This window comes from Paramormyrops kingsleyae, chromosome 2 (genome assembly GCF_048594095.1).
Source record: "Paramormyrops kingsleyae isolate MSU_618 chromosome 2, PKINGS_0.4, whole genome shotgun sequence".
Lineage (NCBI taxonomy): Eukaryota > Metazoa > Chordata > Actinopteri > Osteoglossiformes > Mormyridae > Paramormyrops > Paramormyrops kingsleyae.
In genome coordinates, this window is record NC_132798.1 from 3,548,909 (window position 1) to 3,568,739 (window position 19,831).

Here is a 19,831-nt window from a genome sequence, read left to right on the forward strand (position 1 = left end):
GAAAGTTGGCTGGCATGTGTTACGTTTGGGGGTGTAATTCAGACTGTTACGAAATGGCCCGTTTCACTCCCTCCTTCGACATTTTCAGGAGTTATATTTGAAAGGGAGCTCACCGGTGTTTCAGATTCTCCTTTTTGGACTATGCCGAAGTAAAGTCAGATTTTCATTATATGGCACCTTCAAGAGTAACACAATAAAAACTAACAAAAAAATTCTCCAAAAAGTTATTAATATCTTGTTGGATGACTAGAAGATCATGGGTACAGTTCCCAAACCTCTCATCAGGGGCACCTTAGCCATTCCATGTTCTCCTAACATTTCAGAATGGAGTTCACGTAGTTAATTTAAAAAGTCAGTGAGGTTTGATTAGCCATACGAGGTGGGGTTGTGGTTTAATCCAAAAATCCATGGGTGTATTGGACAGTTGTTGCAAATGCTGGGGTAACTTTAGGGGTTTTGAAATGCTAACACACTATGACAGACAGACGCCAACATGAAGATCATTTAAACATGGTCTTTAACACACACTTTGACAAGCATAATAGCATAGTCTTACACCAATATAAAGTTAATTTAAACATTTTCTTTGGCTGCCCAAGACTTTTGCACAGTACTGTGTGTGTGTGTGTGTGTGTGTGTACATGCATATATACAGTACTTCGCAAAAGTCTTTGGCAGCCAAAGAAAATGTTTAAATCTTGCCTTTGGCAGGATCTGCCCAGGATTTCAGGATGCCTGGCATCCCAGAATGCCCAGTACTACCTGAGATGGGCTTTAGGATTCCCCATATGGTTTTATTTAACAAACCAATCTACTTTATGTCTGTTTGATTGAAGTGGCAATGTAATAACTCAAGAACTATGTATTTATTTTCCTGAGGCAATTAATTCTAAGCTCACAATCACCTTGGGGCTGTTTGGTGGGTAGGAGTTTTGGGGGGGAAAAAAGAAACCCATGTTTGTACAACAGGTTTTTTTTCAAAATAATGCATAAGGTGTTTGACAGTATTATGGGATGTCCACTATCACATACTCATTTGCTATGTAATAGGAAAATATAGCATGTGACTTGAGCCATGTCTGAATCCTCAGTATGAATAAGACAGTAGGCTAACGGTACCTGGATGACATGCCTAATTCTGCAAAATACTGAAACGTGGGATAGAGTAGCATCCATTGGTTGCACAAGGCCATTTGTGGAGCTACAACCAATATCATTTGCTCGGATATTTTTGTCAAGGTGGAGGAAGTGCAATCTCTGAACAAATTTGTGAAAGACAATAGCCAGTTACATAAGTTGACTCACATGTGTTTTGGTTTTCCCCCCCATTGATATTCTTTTTAACAGTTTTAAACTTTTTTTTTTGTTGACCAAGCCAAACATCCAGGTTAGGTGATATGAGACATACTGTTCTCATGCATACATACAGTACAACACGCACATTAACAGCTGAGTAGTAGATTCTAATGAAATCCAGTATGTACTGTGTATGTTCGTGATTTCGGATGTACCCTTTACGCTTTCAAATGTGATGAACCCAGCAGTGGCCAATGCAAAACCAACGATGTTTAATTCTGGGTCCTGTGCTCCTATTTTATTTTTACAATTTGTCAACGCAGTTTCACTAAAAGTATGAGTTTCACATGATCTGTACATTAAGGAATTCAAGTCAAGCAAAACATGAGTCTGTGAGACGAAAAATCAAACATACTGAGTTATGTTTACAGCTACCTATAGCATATGCATAAAATGTAAAATATATTGTTTCTACACATTTTTCTATAATTTTACTCAGAACAACATTACTGTAACTCAAACCAGACAATTCTCTAGATATGTACTTTATTTACAAATATTTAGATCAATAGCATTGTGGCCCATAAACCGAAAAGTACAGAAAAATATTCACATATATAAATAATAAGACCCATGTGCATGTAGTTAGGTGGTTATACACGAAAAGAACAATATGAAGACTAAAAAGGCAGAAGAAAGATCAACCAAGCAAAAGTTTTAACTGTTTGGTTTGGCCAGAGCTTATACATGTATTAGCAGAAGGTGGTTCCAGGATGCAAGCTTGTCATTCATGTATGGAATGACATGAGATTTAATGATCTCCTGAAACAAGAGCAATGATTTTACATGATACTGAGAGTACACAAAATCTACTTGAAAAGCACAATTCTCTAGACTTATAGAGAAGATGGGATACAGGATCACAGCAAACTCATTGATTCCAGTTATACCCTTAGTTGTGTCAAGGTTCCTCCCTGTTACAGAAGCCGGAGATATAATCTAAAGCATAGGCGACATGCACAGGGCTTATCAGAGGAACGCGTGCACTCAGCATGCCCTGGGGGCGTAATTATTCTCTCACTGCAGTCTCTCACTAAGTGCCTTGCAGGATGGAGCATATGTGGAGTTTAACTGAACTTTTAATTCAGCTTCTTGGAGGATTTTGCTTTACTGCTCAAATCATATTGAAAAGGTGAGTAGAGGTGGCAATGCAATAGTTAATTGTTTGTTTAACCTTTGAATGATTTTAAACATTTTCAATGTATGTTACATTCAATGCAAATACTTTTGGTTTTGTAAATTTCAATAAAAATATTTTACTAGCACAAATGCAACTGGCATTCTCATCCACCCCCCCCCCCCCACACACACACACTTGAATGTATTTGTCTAACAGCATTTTAGTTTAACAAAACTGAGGAACAGGACTTTGTCTAATATATTTGGTTAAATTGTGCATTTTCATTCTGGCAACAGCTAATCAAACAAGTAAAACAAGTGAACAAATGGCAACACACACTCCAGGCCACTGATTACATCACATGTATCGACTCCAGTGCTACAGCTGCATATTATGTTTATTGATAAAATTACCATTAGCCTAACTGTAGCCCTGAAATGCCCCTGCAATTATACTCGGATGCATAACTGAATGATTTACTGGTTTCATAACAAATGCTGTAACCAATGAAGAATTAATGTCAGAAGGCTGCTATGCTTAGAGTGGAAACACTGCCTGCTTTACGACTTTGCTTTTCTAATGCACTTACAGATGGACGTAGTTGGCTTATTCTTACAGGAAAGTGATAAAGTGTTAATTTACATAACTGTGGGAAGCAGAAGTAACACTAATGAAAACGTTTTCATTCTTGGAACACCCGTAAAACTGTTTCACATTTCTTTCCATTCTTAAATGCAGCAAATTTCACTTAAATTCAAGAAGGCAACATGACATTGAAAGGAAGCCACAATGAGAATGTGATATTACTGATTTCATAATCTAAATCTTTTTATTACGATTTAAAATCAAGAGCAATCATTAAAACCATTTCCAACTTAAACTGATTAGCCAGGTTCTATTATTTTATATTTATTTACCTTTTGCTTTTAATTACGAACATAAATGGTCAAGTTGTAACCCATGACATTGATAATGGATATGAAAAACGGACGACCTGAAGCTCCACTGCTTCTCTGTCCTCCTCTACACTATTACCCCTCAAAATGATGATGGAACAGCAAGCAACTGAAGTGGCCAGGAACATCGCCTGATGTGTAACACAAAGGGCTTTCCATTCACCTGTTACTGTACAGGCAGAATTACAGCAGATCATAATTAAAACTAATAGCAATGGTCTTTAACAAGTCTATTCAGACCCCTTTTCACTTAAACCCCCCCCCCCCCCAGCACAAAGCACCCAGTACAAATCTAGCCAATATGTGTTGCCATGGAGTCAACATCAACATACAGGAAAGAGATGATCCTAACAGTTATTTTAATCAGTGATTTATGAAAATACCCCCCCCCCCCTTCTCTAAATTACGGACAGATCAAACATAAAAGCCTCCAGTTATACTTCCTGTGAATGAACTGCAAACATCTCCAAAAATGTTCCTTTTCAGGCTGGCTGCTTAGGACTTATGCTAGGATCTCTTACATTTTCAAAAAAAATCAGGGTATCAATAAATATTAATGTAAAAGTAATTTAGTTCAAAGAAATGTGTTCAATATCCTTGCGTAGAACAGCAAAAATAATAAAAAAAGCAAACAAAACACATCTCAGATAAAAACAAATTGATATGAAGTACTGCATGAAGAGGATACTCACATTTTCACTATACAGATGGTCAGAGTACAGTGGGCTATAGAGGAGATCAGTACAACTAAAGGCTGATAAAGCTGCTTTCAACTCACTTTCACTTTTCATCTTAAAATGATATTTATCTGGCATTCAAGAAAAACAACACAATTTATACACATTTAACAGTCCCTGGTTAATTTTGTTGAAAAACAGTAATATTTTTAATCTTTTCTGGAATGTAAAGTACAAATTCAGCAACTTCCTCACTGAATGTCTGGAATGGACCCATGAGTCTCAAGTTTCATGAAATCATGCACACATCATTCAACATTAAAGATGAATCATTCTTCATACTGAATGAGGAACCAAGCTGTACCTAGTCATCAAACATAACCTTCTTCCTTACCCTTTAGCAAACAGGCAAAAAAAACTTTAAAAAAAATAGGCCAGATGGAATCTTACTTAATTTAATTGGGAATGATGAAACAGTTAACCTGCACAGGAATTCGTACAAAGAGCCATTTTTGCATCCTTGTGGCGTTACTATTTATATTTAGACATTTTTAAAAGGCTCTACTTTTGTCCATGTCTGCTTTTTTCTTATGTTGACTTATCTGTACCCTGTGGAAAGCACCTGTGTCACATGTTGCAAGGGCAGTGACCTTTGTGCAGGATGGAGAGGACAGACAAATGGGGAATCAGAATCAGTGACTGGGGGTTAAGGAGCTTACTGGAAGGAGGGGGGGGGGAGAATTGGAAACGGGGGGAGCTGACAGCCACTGCCCAAGCCTCATTTGGCGCTCCAGGCCCCCACGCTTGCACGGATGAGGTGAGGCAGGGCTCCTGGGCAGAGGGAGATGGGGGGCAGTTGGGGGGGGGGGGGGGAGGTCAAGCGAGTGCAGGGAGGTAATGGCGATCATTAGCAGCTGCATCCTTCCCTCTGGGGTTGTGGTTCGCTGGTTAGCCGGCCTCCCTGGGGGGCCGAAGGCTTATGCTGCACTCCTGACTCAGCTGCGTTGAGGTCAAGGCTGCCATCCTGAATGTTTTGGTAAATCTTCTTTGCTGCTTCCAGAAATGCGTCCTCCACGTTCTCACCTCTGCCAAATTAGTCAGGTGGGTAGCGATGTTAGACTGTAAATGGCAGTCATCCACAAACAGATTACTGCTGAAAGTGTAATTTATAAAACTTACGTTTTTGCGCTGGCTTCAAGAAATAACAGGCCTGCAAATGAAATTAACACCAGTTAGTACTAAACAATAAACAAATAATGAATAGTACACGCAAACCCCTTTGAAATACAGTGGTACCTCAGTTTTCAAACTCATTAGAACTCGAATTTCTTAAAAGTCGAACCAACCAGTTCGAAAAAAAATTACCTAGAACTCGATCTGAATCTCAGAAGTCAAACCATGAACGCTGACCTAAGAACTTGTACGCGTGGGGAAATGAGTCACGCGGCACATCTCTCAGCGGAAACAAAGGGTAAAGCTTCAGTCTCAGCCTCGCATTCGCTGTGATAGCATCGTGCATGTAACAGTAACTATTATATAATACATTTAAAAAAAGATTTCTTATTATTTTAATATCATTAATTATAAACCATTAATACATTTACTTATACTAATAATATTGTCATGCCGAGCGGGGAAGGAACGGAGACAAAGGCGCAGATGTCAGGGTATCGGGGAATACGGGGTTTGATTACAGGTAAGGCAGGCAAAACGAAGACGGACAATACAATGACCGGACTGGGGAAACAAACTGAAACGCGAACTAAATACACAGGACTAATGACAATGACCAGAAACAGCTGATCACACAGGGATTCCACGATTTTTTTGGGGCCGGGAATCAATTAATTGGTTTTCCATTATTTCTTATGTGGAAAATCACAACTCAAACTTTTTAGGATTCGAACCTGAGTTCTGAACGGATTAAGTTCGAGTTCTGAGGTACAACTGTATCTGGATTTCTGCATAAATGGCTCTTAATACATTATCTGATCAATTTCATAATAAAGGTGAAGAAAGTATGTAAACCTCTAGAATAATGACCTCTGGGAAAGAGGGAAGCTGATGCCAAGTGTTGCAATCAATCTGAATTTGCCGGGGTTTTTTTTACGTCTCGTTTTAAGAATTCTTGAGGATTTGCAGTTCAATAGTAATATCTTCTAAGTCATCATACGCAAGTGGCGAATGCTAATGCCCCAAAAATTTTCTCTCACTGGCAACAGCGTCAGCGTATATATATATATATGTTCAATCAATTTTATTTACAAATCACTTTTAAACAATACCTGAGTGTACACCAAAGTACCAAACATAAAAACAAGCTGGAGTAAAAAAAAAATAATAATAATAATAATAATAGCAAGAAAGGAAACAGCAGACCTATGCAATTACATATATAAAGAAACAGTCAAGCTTAAGACTGCTATCAAAAATAACACTAAGGCTTTTGGCATGAAATTTACAGTGAGCAACGAATGAGCCAAGACTACTAACGAGCAAATCATTTGTGTCTGCTGATCAAAATAAAAGAATTTCAGTTTTACTCATATTTAAGGCAAGAAAATTTTGTGGCATCCAATTCTTTAAGTCCTTGAGACAACACAAATTAAAAGGTTCATAGAGTTCTTACTTGCCAGTAGATAAATCTGCGTATTGTCTGCATAACAAATGAAATGTTATGCCTTCTGAAAATAGAACCTACAGGAACCATGTATATTGAAAATAAAACTGGGCCAAGAATAGACCCCTGCAGGACCCCACCCTTTAAAAGGACACTAGATGACGACACTAAGGGAACCAACAGGGACGAAGACTTATTGAAGCTCATAAAATATTAAATGATTTTCAAAATCAGGCAGACAGTTTACAAATGGAGGAAATTCAGCACCAATACTTTTATCCCACGGAGTGGGTGGCCTACAAAGATCAGTTCAAGGATACACTGTAATGCTTCAAATGAGTGACAAGAAAGCCTAGTGTGACAGTGAAGGATCTGCAGGCATCTCTTGAGGCGCTTTTCCACCACACTAAGTACCATCCTTTTGGTACTTTCGCTTTTCCATTGACTTCCGGTCGAGTACTAGTACCAAAAATTCCAGTACCAAAGTTGCAGGAATAATGCAGGCCCAGTAGATAGGTGACACAAAATTGAGCTTCTTCAGAAAGGCACACAGCATTATCTTTAAAGTTAAAAAATAGTTCACATCAACACCAAAACCTCATCCCAACTGTGAGACACAGTGAAGGGAGTATAATGGTATGTGGCTGCTTTGCAAACTTAGGGCCTGGATGGCTTACAATTATTGATGGCAGAGAATTCCAAGCTGTACCAGGGAATTCTACAACAGAACGGCAGATTGTTTGTGATCTGGAGTAAATCAACAAGGCAGTGGCTCAAACAGAAGGAATCCTGTATTCTAGAATGGCCAAGTCAGGATCCTGACCTCAATCCCACTGAAGTGATCAAATATAATTTGGAGGAAGGTGTTCAAACAAGACATCCTGAAAATATATATGGACTGAAAGATGAGTGCAGGCCTAATATATACAGTCAGCATTATAGCCATTCTTATGGGAAAAAGCAACAAAAGCAGCACATTTTTTATATCTATATATATACATACACATTATAAATTCCTATTGCGCTACACTTACATTGCATTCAATTGTATTGATAATACTCAAAACCAACAATACCCAATACCTTCAGCTTGCACCCAATGAGCAGATCCTACCAGCCACTATCAGATTACAGCCATTCATCCAGAAATACAGATAATATAGCTCACAAACATTTTCTACAAAAGTATAAAAGCTCTATTTGCTCTCAGTACAATACACATATCTGGAGAGATATGTCCGTACAAACAATTTGCTCTGCCTTACTCATACAGCTACAGTAGCAGCTTCTTGCCGTCAAGGTGGACAAAAAGCTCCCTTACTGCATATGATGACAGCAGGGAGGAAGGTCTGGACGACGACTCATTTTTAACCTCAGTAATGTCTCACCGTTTTCTTCTGCAAACTGCTTGGCCTCTTCATATGTCACATCCCGCTGGGCCTCCAGATCGGCCTTGTTACCTATGAGAATGATCACCTGAGGGAACGAGACAGAAGAAACTGCTTTCAAAGGTCTCACTTGTACACACACTACACACATCACAGCATTCCATTAAAAAGACCACAAAGTATGTAGCTCTCCTTATATATGCCAGTTATTTTCATCTATATGCTTCACAAAACAACCTATGAAGCCAATACACCATGGAAAAAAAAATACTATTTAGTAAACTGAATTTTCTGTGACGATTCTAAAAAGAAATACAACTGTTACCATAGCATTGAAGGTGGGCAGCAAGTTGCTTCTTAAAAGCACAGCACTAATTAACAGCCAAAAAATACAAGCAGAGACCCCCACACACACACGCCCACCCACACCCACCGGTGTGCAGAGCAACAGCCTCTCAGTAGACTGACTTACAGTGACTCATAATGTGATAATGAATGCAGCCCTTAAACAGTCATTAGTCACAGCTATCCATCATCTGCCTGGGAGAATCAGAGAGCAGAGGGTCACTTACAGTGTTGGGATTAGTGAGGTTCCTGGCATCTGTCAGCCAGCTGCTGAGGTGGTTGTACGTGCTTCTCCTACAGAAGCACAAAATGAAACGTACGGATAATCGTCAGATCAGTCAGAGCTCAACTTTTATCTTTTACATCTAAAAGAGCTTGGATGAGAGAGAGAGAGAGAGAGAGAGAGAGAGAGAGCTGTGGGGGAAAAAACAAATTACCTCATCTCAACTGCTCAGATAACAGGACCCTCATATTTCAGGGCTTTCTAGTGTTGATAATTGTACTTTTGAAGTTGAGACCACGATCTCTTAAACTGGCATGTCAACATAAACATTTACTACACCGCACAATTAAAGAACGAGTCCATCAGCGTGTGCACAATGACGAAAGGCGAGGGGAGGGGTCCTTGGCTTACCGGGTGATGTCATAGACCATGAGGGCTCCAGCCGCCCCTCTGTAGTAGCTGCGTGTGACAGCCCGGAAGCGCTCCTGTCCCGCCGTGTCCCAAATCTGTAACTTGATCTTTTGACCGCTCACCTCAATTATTCTCGTACCAAACTCTACACCAATAGTGTGGGGACAGTCGGCCATAACTGACAAGGGAAGTGAACAAATCTATTTTAAACGAACTTGAAACAGATGTTTTCACAGGCAGAAATTCAGACAGTCCGCTTAAAATAACAGCAATCTTAACGTAAGCTGGGATACCAATGAGAGCTGCTTAGGATAATTTAAATAATAATTTAAAAGGAACATCTGATAAACCAACATCCTCATAACATACCAGTGGAAGCATTAAATCAGGGGTGCCCAATCTTTTCCGCAAAGGGCCGGTGTGTATGCGGGTTTTCGCTCCAACTCCCTAATTAGATTACTAATTAGAGGATTAATTGGCTGAAGAGTCCTCACACCTGGGTTTGAACAGCTGACCTACAGGTTATCCCAAAAACCTGCATACACACCGGCCCTTTGCGGATAAGATTGGGCACCCCTGCATTAAATGGAGTTTGCTTCACAGATAACCGACTTGCTGATGTGAACTCAAAAACACTTTATAATCCCTTTGGATTATTATACATATAGACCAGGGGTCTCCAACTCCGGTCCTGGAGAGCTACCATCCAGAAGTTTTCTATCCTACCTGGCTTCTGATGAGCCACAGCTGTTCCTGTTATTTATCTGAGAACATGTGTGGCTCATCAGAAGCCAGGTAGGATTGAAAACCGACTGGATAGTAGCTCTCCAGGACCGGAGTTGGAGACCCCTGATATAGACAGTTCACAAAAAAGAATGGTGATAAGACTGATCACGTATCACTCCGTTTGTACCACACACCTACAGGACAAATGAAGTAATAACAGATGGGCCCTATGCAGGAACCTCCCACGTTTACAGTAATGATTTAAGGGAACTGGACAATTTCCAGAAAGGAGGTAACCAATTTGGACCCAACAAATGGCTTATCTTGCAAGCTGATGTTTGCTATAAATATAAAACTTCTAAATTACTCTGTGTGTACCGAATGTAGTTAAGTATATCCCAGTCTACCCCAAAACATTACACAAAGAGTCAAATTAACACAAATACAGATTCACTTATGACGGATGGTAGTCCTGCAGGATTAGAGTATTTAAAGCTAATTCACTTACATTTCTTTTCTGTAAACTGATGAAGCAAACACGACTTTCCTACACCCATATCACCTGTGGAGAGAATGAATACCAGATCAACTTTTGTCATGATTAATGCCGTATTTTAATAGACCACAAACTCCAGGCCTCAGTGCCTGATGAGCAGAACTGGTGATCCACAGACACGTCAGACATCCGCACTTACCGATTATGATATACTTGAAAATGTAGGAATAGTTGTAGGGAGCTGTGGCCATTGTGGCTCTGTGGGAATATGAAAAAATTATGTTATAGCATCAAGGGAAATATCTTTGATATACTAAATTGGAGAAATTGCTACAAATATCTTAATGGGATTATGCTAAACTTAAATCACACCTAATCTGCTTTAGATGCAACACTGCTGTGTTACTGACAGAAATCTACAAGGTGTGGTTAGCTTGTGAGAAAATACAAAATGAATACCACAGCTCACACCAAAAAGTGCAAATTGCTACAGCGTGTGCACCTTCAGCTTTTTAAAAATGACTTTCTGCTTTCAGTCAGGGATTTAAAGAGGGTCACCTGAAGAACTTTACAAGCAATGTTATTGTATACACACTTATTACAGTTATATTAAAAACATTCTCAGTTAAAAGTGACCACTTCCAAACACTAAATATAGCTCTTATAGAACAAAGTAGACACACAATAAAAAAAGTTCTTCTGGTGCTATGCTTATGAAATTGCACTATATTGCTTTTTCTGCTAGCAACAGAAGGTATTGATAGTATCACAAAATGAACAATATCCAGAAATCAATGTGTAACTTCACTAGAGGAAGTAAAAGAAGAACTCCCACACATTACACTGTTTGACCAAACAAGAAACTGAAGTGACTATTGAAACCCCAACATAAAAGGTTTCTTAACCAGACTGTACATTTATACAACAGTATGCAAACAATATGGCTCCAAATCAATATCAACTATAGTAAAACAGAACTACGTATTATCTACCAAGAGAGTCTGTAAAATAAGTTGGTGACGTTGTAAATCACCTGCTTTTGCTCAATATGATCACTGTAGAATCCAGAACATTTCCGTACGAGTATTTGACCAGTTCTTGTTTCTCCTCCTCAATCATTTTTGTTACATTTCTCATGAACATGCCACGCTGTCTATGATCGAGTCCGACCGCAAGGATGAAGATGATTATGATTGGCTTGGAGAGTGTAGACAGATCTCATGCAAAAGGAGGCTTGATTAATTTTACACATCGCACATTGTGCAGACCTAATATACATACAGAGTCAGCATTAAACCCAGGAAGTATTTGCTTTTTGTCCTTGGCCTCAAGCCAGACAAGAACTAGGCCAAACAAGGATGAACTACACTGGACTTGTGTTTTCCTACTACTGCAATCAGAAACTGGGCTGGGATGGTGATGCAATGCTATAGGGAGGGGAAAAATTATGTCAGAGGGCTAAATTAGTTCAAATGATTAACTGCTGAAGCACCATTTCATCTCATTGTAGACCATCAGAATAAAAGAGCAATACACCATCTTTAATCACCTGCCTGAGTTAAAAATATTAGCTAATTCACAGCCTGTTCCTGGCACTTAACTAAAAATCATTAAAAAATTTGCTTCATATTTACTGCTTTTTCAGACGCAAAATCATGGGCTGGTCATGCAATATTTTCTCTCTCCCCCCAAAGAAATTATTTGGTGTTTTAACAGGCACAGTTATCGGTTTATATAGGACACCAATAAGAAAAAATCTCAAAGTACAAATTACCTACAAATGATCTAATGACCGGAATTCAAATACATGTCATTTAAAGATGCCATTCACAGCTGCTGTACCTGTATCAAAAGAAGAGCTAACGAAGCAATAAACTGACATTTTTAAATCAGTTACTGTGTCAGAAAAAGGCTGAGTGGTACCATGGGGGGGGGGGGGGTAAGCAGCAAAGAAACTAAAACTCAAGAAAAGGAAGGTGGGGAAGATCAGGAGATGCGATGTGTAAAATGAGAGAGAAAGTTAAAGGGAAACCAAGAAAGAAGACTGACCAAGCTGGATGACAATACGCATGAGTGGGCATTAACAACCAAGTTGTAAAATAAACGATATTATGATTAAAGCTACCAACATTTAATGCAAATTGATTTTATAACTGCCTATGGATTACACATTTCACAAACAAGTACATAATTAAATAAATCACCATGTACTGGCAACATAATCACACAGACAAAACTAGTTTAAAATCATCTTAAGTACTGTATATTTCAATCAACTACATGTTAGCTCACACCAGCTATTCAACTCATCTGGATGGTGTTTACACTAGGGTTTCATCGTGAAGTCCTCATTAGCCTGTTAAATGATACCCAGACAAGAAACAGGAGCCATGACTTGTGACAGTGCAATGCCAAAATCCACAGCTGGTGAGGAGTTGGCTCTGTGCCTAATGTAAATTGATAAACTCCATCCATTTTGCACTCATTTTGCATTGCATGAGGCCAGACTAGATATTGGCATATGTTACAAAAGAACTAAGAACTTTAAATACAACTGAAAAGCAACCAAAAACTCACCGTATTTAAAAAATTGTAAATAAAACCAAAAAAGACAAATCTCACTCTACCCTAAAGAACAATATGTATATTTGTAATACATGATTAAAAATGAACCTTCTGCTCACAATGAGAATTCTGCTGGAATGCAATGAAAGTGTTTTTCATTCTTTAACTGCATTAACAAGTTTAAATGGCCATAACATAATGTCAGGTGGTGCATTTTGTTTAGTATGTACTGCAACAGCAGCCCTCTGAGAAGTCTTTGTTATCTTAGAAAGCTGATGTGAAAGTGTTCCACCATAGGTCTTCTCATAATTGTCAAAGCACTGGGTCACATAACAGCCGCCAAAATGTTGGTTAACTCAGTAGTGTCACCACATGAAAGAGCGGATATGAAATTTGTATTAGAAGATGCTAGGAAACAGTGAGCACTTCAAAGCAAAGGAATTACAAATATCTCTGAAATCGACAAAGACAGACACCAAACTGATGACTTATCAATACCACAGTGAGAGGATCAAATACTCATACTTTGTTGGGTTTTTTTTTTTGCAGATTATGAACCTTGTAGCCACTCCCCAGTTAACAAACGCCAGATTGTACAGATGCCTCTGCCATACTGTGTATATGACAAACAAAACACTTTGACTAGCAATGGCTGAATCAATATGCGTACTTAACCATACTTGTGTTCTCGTATACTCATTTTACATCATCTGTCATTGCCGAAAACCAGTTCCAATACTAAGACCACAAGATCAGAGGATGGTAAAAACCCCCGGATGTTGGTCTTGCTCCACCCCAAATATCAAGGATGCATCGGGTGCATCCCTGCCAAACGAGAATAATCCCATGATTATTTGCGTGCTGTTACGAAGGCGGAGGAAGAAAGCACGAACCATAACTGTACTACTTTAACCGGAGTTCCCTTAATTGGAGTAACATTTCTGTCAGATAGTATTTTCCTGCTGCTTTTCACTTCAATTGGCTTGTGAGACTGCTGAACTGGAATGGTTAACACCTGCGTATATTTTAAATGTAAACTTTATTTGTGGAAAAAAAACACAAGTAACCAGACCAGTCATTTAGACTGAACGTTTAGATTTCATGTCATTTATTTAATACTACAATAATATTATGGCTGGGATAATCTGCTGGGCAGAGTATAGTCTGTCTCGACCCTCTATTGGTGCATTCTTTGTCCTCATGATCTTGTGAGATCGTTCTTGAAAGGCAAGTTGGCAAGACGGGTCTTGCCAAGACTGCAAGTATGGTCTTTGCGTTCTTGGTATTGAGATTTACCCAGGATCTAAGGGAATCTCCTTAAAAAGCATGCTTAAAACAAAAACTCAAAATAAAAACAATTTTCTCATTATTACATCTCATACTGAATATGTGTAACCATATAAACATTTAATTCATATTACAGCGCATCTTAGATGACGTTTTCACACTGCCCCAACTTTCTACTTTCTCCAGCATTTCATTGTCTAAGTGCTACTATTTATGAAGCTGGTTCTCCTGAACAGCTGCATAACCAATGAATGCATGACAGCCACAGCACCAGGGAGATGCCACTCCTCAACTCATCCCATTGTCAACAGATGGAGATAAAACAGATAAAAACTGCAACAAGCAGATAAGGTTTGTGATGCGTGACTTGCACAGACTCATCATTTCAGTATATTTATTCTTTGTGTAATTCTCTTCAAAATTCTGCAGTACTAAAATCATTTTAACATTAGACCTTTCTATGAGTTTCAGTTTTAATAACATTATTATATATTAAGTACTGGCCCTTCCACTGCTGAACACCAAACACACTGGGGAGACACAAGAGTGCAAGGCTACACCTGCCTGCAGTTTGGCATTAACTAGTAATTCATTCAAAAAAATTCTTCCAGATCTCATGCAGACATGGTGCCATAGCTTCCCATTTAGCCCTGTACAGATGAGCATGGAGGATAAAAACCTGTAATACACTCACTCATTTAAAGGGGAAAATATAAATATATCAAGTTTATTTTCCTTTGTTTGCCAAAGATGAAAATATACTGTATGCAGGTGATGGAGACAATGTTGAGGTCAAAACACTTAAACTGTGAACGGAGCACACATTCCCTCAATATGTGTAAACAGTCGGTACATGTATATGCTGTGGTAAATTATATATTTTTATAATGCTTGATGGAAATAAATTACAATAATTTACATATGAAATTGTGAATTTATCCAACAACGGAGCGGCATCTGGCTCTGCGTGTTAGAACGGTGCTGGTTCACATCCCATGGCCAGCAGAGTGGTCACATCACTGTGGGACCCTTGAATAACAGTCACGTCATTGTTGTGCACTTAACACAAAAGCTCCAGGAGTGACACATAAACAACCCTGCACTCACAAGCATGTCACACAGGAAAGTAAGATAGGATACGTGAAAATTAAAGATATATAAATGGCAAAATACAGTTTCATTCAAATGTACTTTGCCTTCATTACACTGGCAGACATATTTTCAAGCAAAAACATTATATTTGACAGTGCTGTTAAAGACAGGCCACGTGAAAATAATTACACTGCACTGGAACTGCCTACATATGCCCAATGGCCAGATGATTTCTTTGTGTATTTAATCTTATAATCAGCAGTAAAATCTCTTAAATATTTAGACATAAGTTACATGATTAGAAAGTTGTAGCACTGGTCTATCCTAAGGAGATGGTACCTTGCTGAGACAGGCCTGTACAGATGCTGTGTCATCCAGTTACCCCACAACCAGCACGTTGTCTTTACCCCCATACCTGTTCCATATTATAGACCAAAAGCGTGTTACTTAGACAACGTGTCTTCTTTTCTTATCTGATTTTACTAGCTGCTCAGTTGGACCGGGTCGCTAAATCTTTTAACTGCTCAGTTCCACCCAGGTGTCACATGACATCAGCTAGTCAGCTAGCTAATTGGATAACCCACAGAAGACGGGTAGTTACCAGCAACCTATCCATTTGATATTAAAATAACGACAAAAAAAAGGCATTTTATTAATAAAAAAAAAATAACAAGCCGACTTTGGTATTGTGAACGAAAGGCTCGAATAACAAGTTAAACAACTAACTACAGTTCATGGCTCGCTAGCTAAGGTATTTCAACCGGCTAACTAGCTAGCTTGTTGCTGATGAGCTTTAATGGGTAGCGGGTAAATAAGATGGAAATGACTGCCCAGTGCTTTGCTGATGTAACTACAGCCACACTGACATAGAAGCAGCCGGTCACAGCTACCTACCGACATATCGCCATAGCTGCAAAATGGACCGTGCTGGCAAACTATGCATTTACAAGGCAATGGCTGAATATTTTGGTTGAGTGATTACAGCAGCAAACAGGTGACGGCCTGTCACAAAAGCACTTTGCTAGTGGCCTACTCCCAGCCACCGTGTCATGTCACCGCTACTCCCAGCCACCGTGTCATGTCACTGCTACTCCCAGCCAAGCGCACCGTCGCCACCGCAGACCAGGGACACTACACCCTGGGCGGATTTAACAAATATGCTGTGAACTGACCAGACATCCAGTTAGCTATTAACCAGTGTGGCCAGTTTCCGAAAGATGCACGGGAGTTGTATGGCCGGCAGGCCGAAACGGGGTCTTTAAATCGGTGCCCCTTTCCCGGTACCCTGAAGGTTACTTAGACGTTTACCCCAGCACACGATAGACGAGAGACGTCAGGGCGATATCGGCTTTGTCTGCCTCTCCTGTCATCACACAGCTGCGAATAACACCATTTGCACCATTGCCACTGAAGTAGATAACAACAGAACGACAGACGCACCGTTCACAGGAAACAAAAGCCCTACATATCCTAGAGATACACGATTAATATACGAGTCGTCACGTTTAAGAGGCGGGTGTAGCCACTTCCACCTTTCACGTTATTAACCAGCCACCGGTTTACTGCCTTCCCGACGCAGCTAGATGGCCAGCTGCTGAAAACTAGCAAACTCGATAAACTGTCTCACTAGCTTGAGATCGCTTGCACTTACATATCATTCATGAATTAAACAACCTTCTCCTATAGCAGGTACGGCACGTACGTATGTTTACTCACCTCGGCTTGGCTTTTCCAGCAACGTTTCCCTCCGGGTTTACAGGCGAATCTAAGGAATATCCCTAGCTGAGGTACGCGTCCAATCCAAGATGGCGGCCTTCGCTGCGCGTCTTCCGCCGTCTGGAGCGTGGGACAAAGGGCACGCGCACGCTGACATGCCGCAAATACATTAAAAGCCACAGATCACCTGAAAACTTATTGCCTGTTCAATTCAAAACATGTTTATCTGATAGAAATGATATATAAATAGACGACGATAAGCCTTTGAAAATACATGTGTTTACAAGGACATATCTATGTTGTTGTTATAATAATAATAATAATAATAATAATAATAATAATAATGATAATAATTATTATTATTGTTGTTGTAGTAGTAGTAGTATTTAAATGGAAACATTTGGAGCCAGTGAAAAATAATTTAATATTACTCACAAGATATCAGGATGAAAAGAGCGATGATCTCAGTATTAATGCACAAGCTATATTTTAAAATATCCCTGTGTTCTCCCATATTTTGTGTGTGTCTGTGTGTCTGTGTGTTTATCTGACTGACTGTGTGAAATGTATAAGTTTCTTCATTTACCTCATATGATACTGATGATCAGAACTGGAGGGAAGCCATTGTTAAACTAAGAAGCAATCAAAGGTTTCAATCTAACGTTCTTTGAATGAAAGTTGTTCTCAGGAACCCTGGAACAGAAATCACTGGGTTTCACAGAGCTGAGATTGTTCTTTCTGTAAGGGTAACTTTAAAAATAACAGTCACTGAGCTTCCTGCCTTCAGTGCTGTATCCTGGTGATGAAAGAATTACATGAGGATAGTAGTCGTGGTCATGTAAATGTATCATCAGTAAATGAGAGTCTAGTGAGATGTTGAAAGGTCCACAGCAAAAAATCTTTGGACATCTAGGCATTGATCTTAGACTTGCAATTCCTTACAGTCAAAGAACAGCTGGTCATGCATTCTTTCTTCCATGTTTTGAGGTCAGACACTGGAACAGTGACCTTAATCACCCACACAGGGGCATTGATCGAAGTAGAAAAGGCTGAGGAAAGGAAGAATATGAAACTATGATGAGAATCAGAGGCAGAATGCTGGGTGACACTGTAACAGAGCAGATGGCTGAGGCAGCTTGCATAAAATGTAACATTACTAGCTGAGAAGACTAGGCGATATCTGATGAACTGTTAGCATAATCTTGCATTTGATGCATATAACTGGTCTCTCTTAATTGGCCACAGGGTATGACTGTGTGTATATGTGGCCTGTGATGTAGTGGCCTCCCATCTACCTGTACACCAGCCTTGTGTCCTCCCTTGCCTACAATGGGCCACGCCCCCTGCGACTAGAATAACAAGCGGAGAGATGGATGGGAGGGATACAGAAAGGCAGCTTCTCACTTCCTGGTTTATGGGTTTCATTCCTGGCTATAGCGGTCTGTTTGTTGAGTTTTTTTTAAGGACTTAGTGATCAGTGGTGAGACACCACAACACACAGTGCACCACAATGAAATGTGTCCTCTGCCTTTAATCCATACGTGACGACGTGACACAGCAGGGGGCAGCTAATTCAGCGCCCGGGGAGCAGTGCTTGGGGGCGGTACCTTGCTCAGGGTACCTCAGTGGTGCCTTGCTGGTCCAAATCTGCAATCTTTCAATTACAAGTGTGCTTCCCTAACCATTAAGCCACCACTGCCCATGTGTGTTTGCATGTTCATGTGTGTTTAAATCGTTTACGTTTATAGGTGTCACAAAATTGCACAAAGTGTGTGATTGTCTGGCATGAGACGGGCATACACCAATTTCTACGATGCTTCACTAAGCCCAACTGATAATCTAACATTTCAGATTGTTTTACTCTGCAATATGTAGCATTTTTTCTCCTATATGACCATCATCAAAAGAAACACTTTATTTGTTACCACTTGAAGTCCTATAAGTACTCAGTGACTTTGTGACTCAGACATTGTTGTGCAGGAAGGGATCGCAGCCATTCTCACACAGAGCTAACGCTGCACGGCGAGGACAAAAACCTGATGTCCAGTATTAGACGTCTTGCTCTAACCCATGTCCTTGTCTGGACAACAGTCAAACTTTTTCTAACTGGACAATAGGCATATTTTGTTATGCTTACAGAAAACTAGCAAAACACACATAAAGTTTTTAACAGCTTTAAAACCCTGTTAAAGAAGTACTGTTTAACAAATTCTAGAGTAAAGTAGAAAATAAAGAGAAATGTTTATGGAAAATTAATCTGAAAAGAACTAACACAGAATAATGATAAAAGAGGATAAAAAAGGATATAGTCGGTCATAATTTAAGATTAGACTTTAAGAAAATACGTATACAAAAACTATTTTTTGTTATTAATATTGAAATAGTGATTTAACACTTTGGTGCGTGAGATATACCTATTATTTAACGCATATTTACGATGTTATCAGCAGATTAATATCTCTGCGCAAAATTGCTGAGAAATACGTTGTTAAAGACTTGCTAAGTTTAAAATGTCTTCCCTCAACGACAGTTTAATATAAATAATGTACATGAGTGTAGAAAGCCACTATATGATAATCATTGAGGTCAAACATTGTTATAATTTGTATGGTTAAAAAAAAGTATATAAAACGCGACTTTTAAGTAAGTCATAGATTTTAATATCCTAATCAAATTAAATATACATTTTCGATGTTTGCGGAAAATATAAAGTATGAGATTAATATCAAATGCCCGATAAGCTTATTTTCAAAAACAGCTGTATTTTCTGGAGCAGATGTTTCGAATGATCCTAAATACTTTAACTCATTTAATATATGGATTTATTTAATACTCATTTAAAACGTGAAAATA

General features: G+C 39.2%; 1 protein-coding gene across 1 annotated transcript; it reads right to left on the reverse strand.

Annotated features, from left to right (window-relative positions):
• Positions 1-1,825: 1,825 nt before the first annotated feature.
• On the reverse strand, positions 1,826-17,098 carry rab14 (RAB14, member RAS oncogene family). Its single transcript, XM_023809579.2, has 8 exons — positions 16,979-17,098; positions 10,518-10,576; positions 10,331-10,384; positions 9,097-9,274; positions 8,690-8,756; positions 8,118-8,205; positions 5,289-5,319; positions 1,826-5,194 (listed from the first exon to the last, which is right to left on the reverse strand). The coding sequence occupies exons 2-8, from the start codon at positions 10,567-10,569 to the stop codon at positions 5,017-5,019; spliced, it is 648 nt and encodes a 215-aa protein (XP_023665347.1). The 5' UTR covers positions 10,570-10,576; positions 16,979-17,098; the 3' UTR covers positions 1,826-5,016.
• Positions 17,099-19,831: the final 2,733 nt, after the last annotated feature.

Bases quoted from the DNA above. Each gene is read 5' to 3' on its own strand.
- rab14 (XM_023809579.2), bottom strand. From the start codon at position 10,569: ATGGCCACAGCTCCCTACAACTATTCCTACATTTTCAAGTATATCATA. The intron at 9,275-10,330 runs GTAAGTGAATTA...TTCCCTTGTCAG, and splicing joins TCAGTTTACAGAAAAGAAAT to TTATGGCCGACTGTCCCCAC. The intron at 5,320-8,117 runs GTGAGACATTAC...TTTCATTTGCAG, and splicing joins GCAGTTTGCAGAAGAAAACG to GCCTGTTATTTCTTGAAGCC.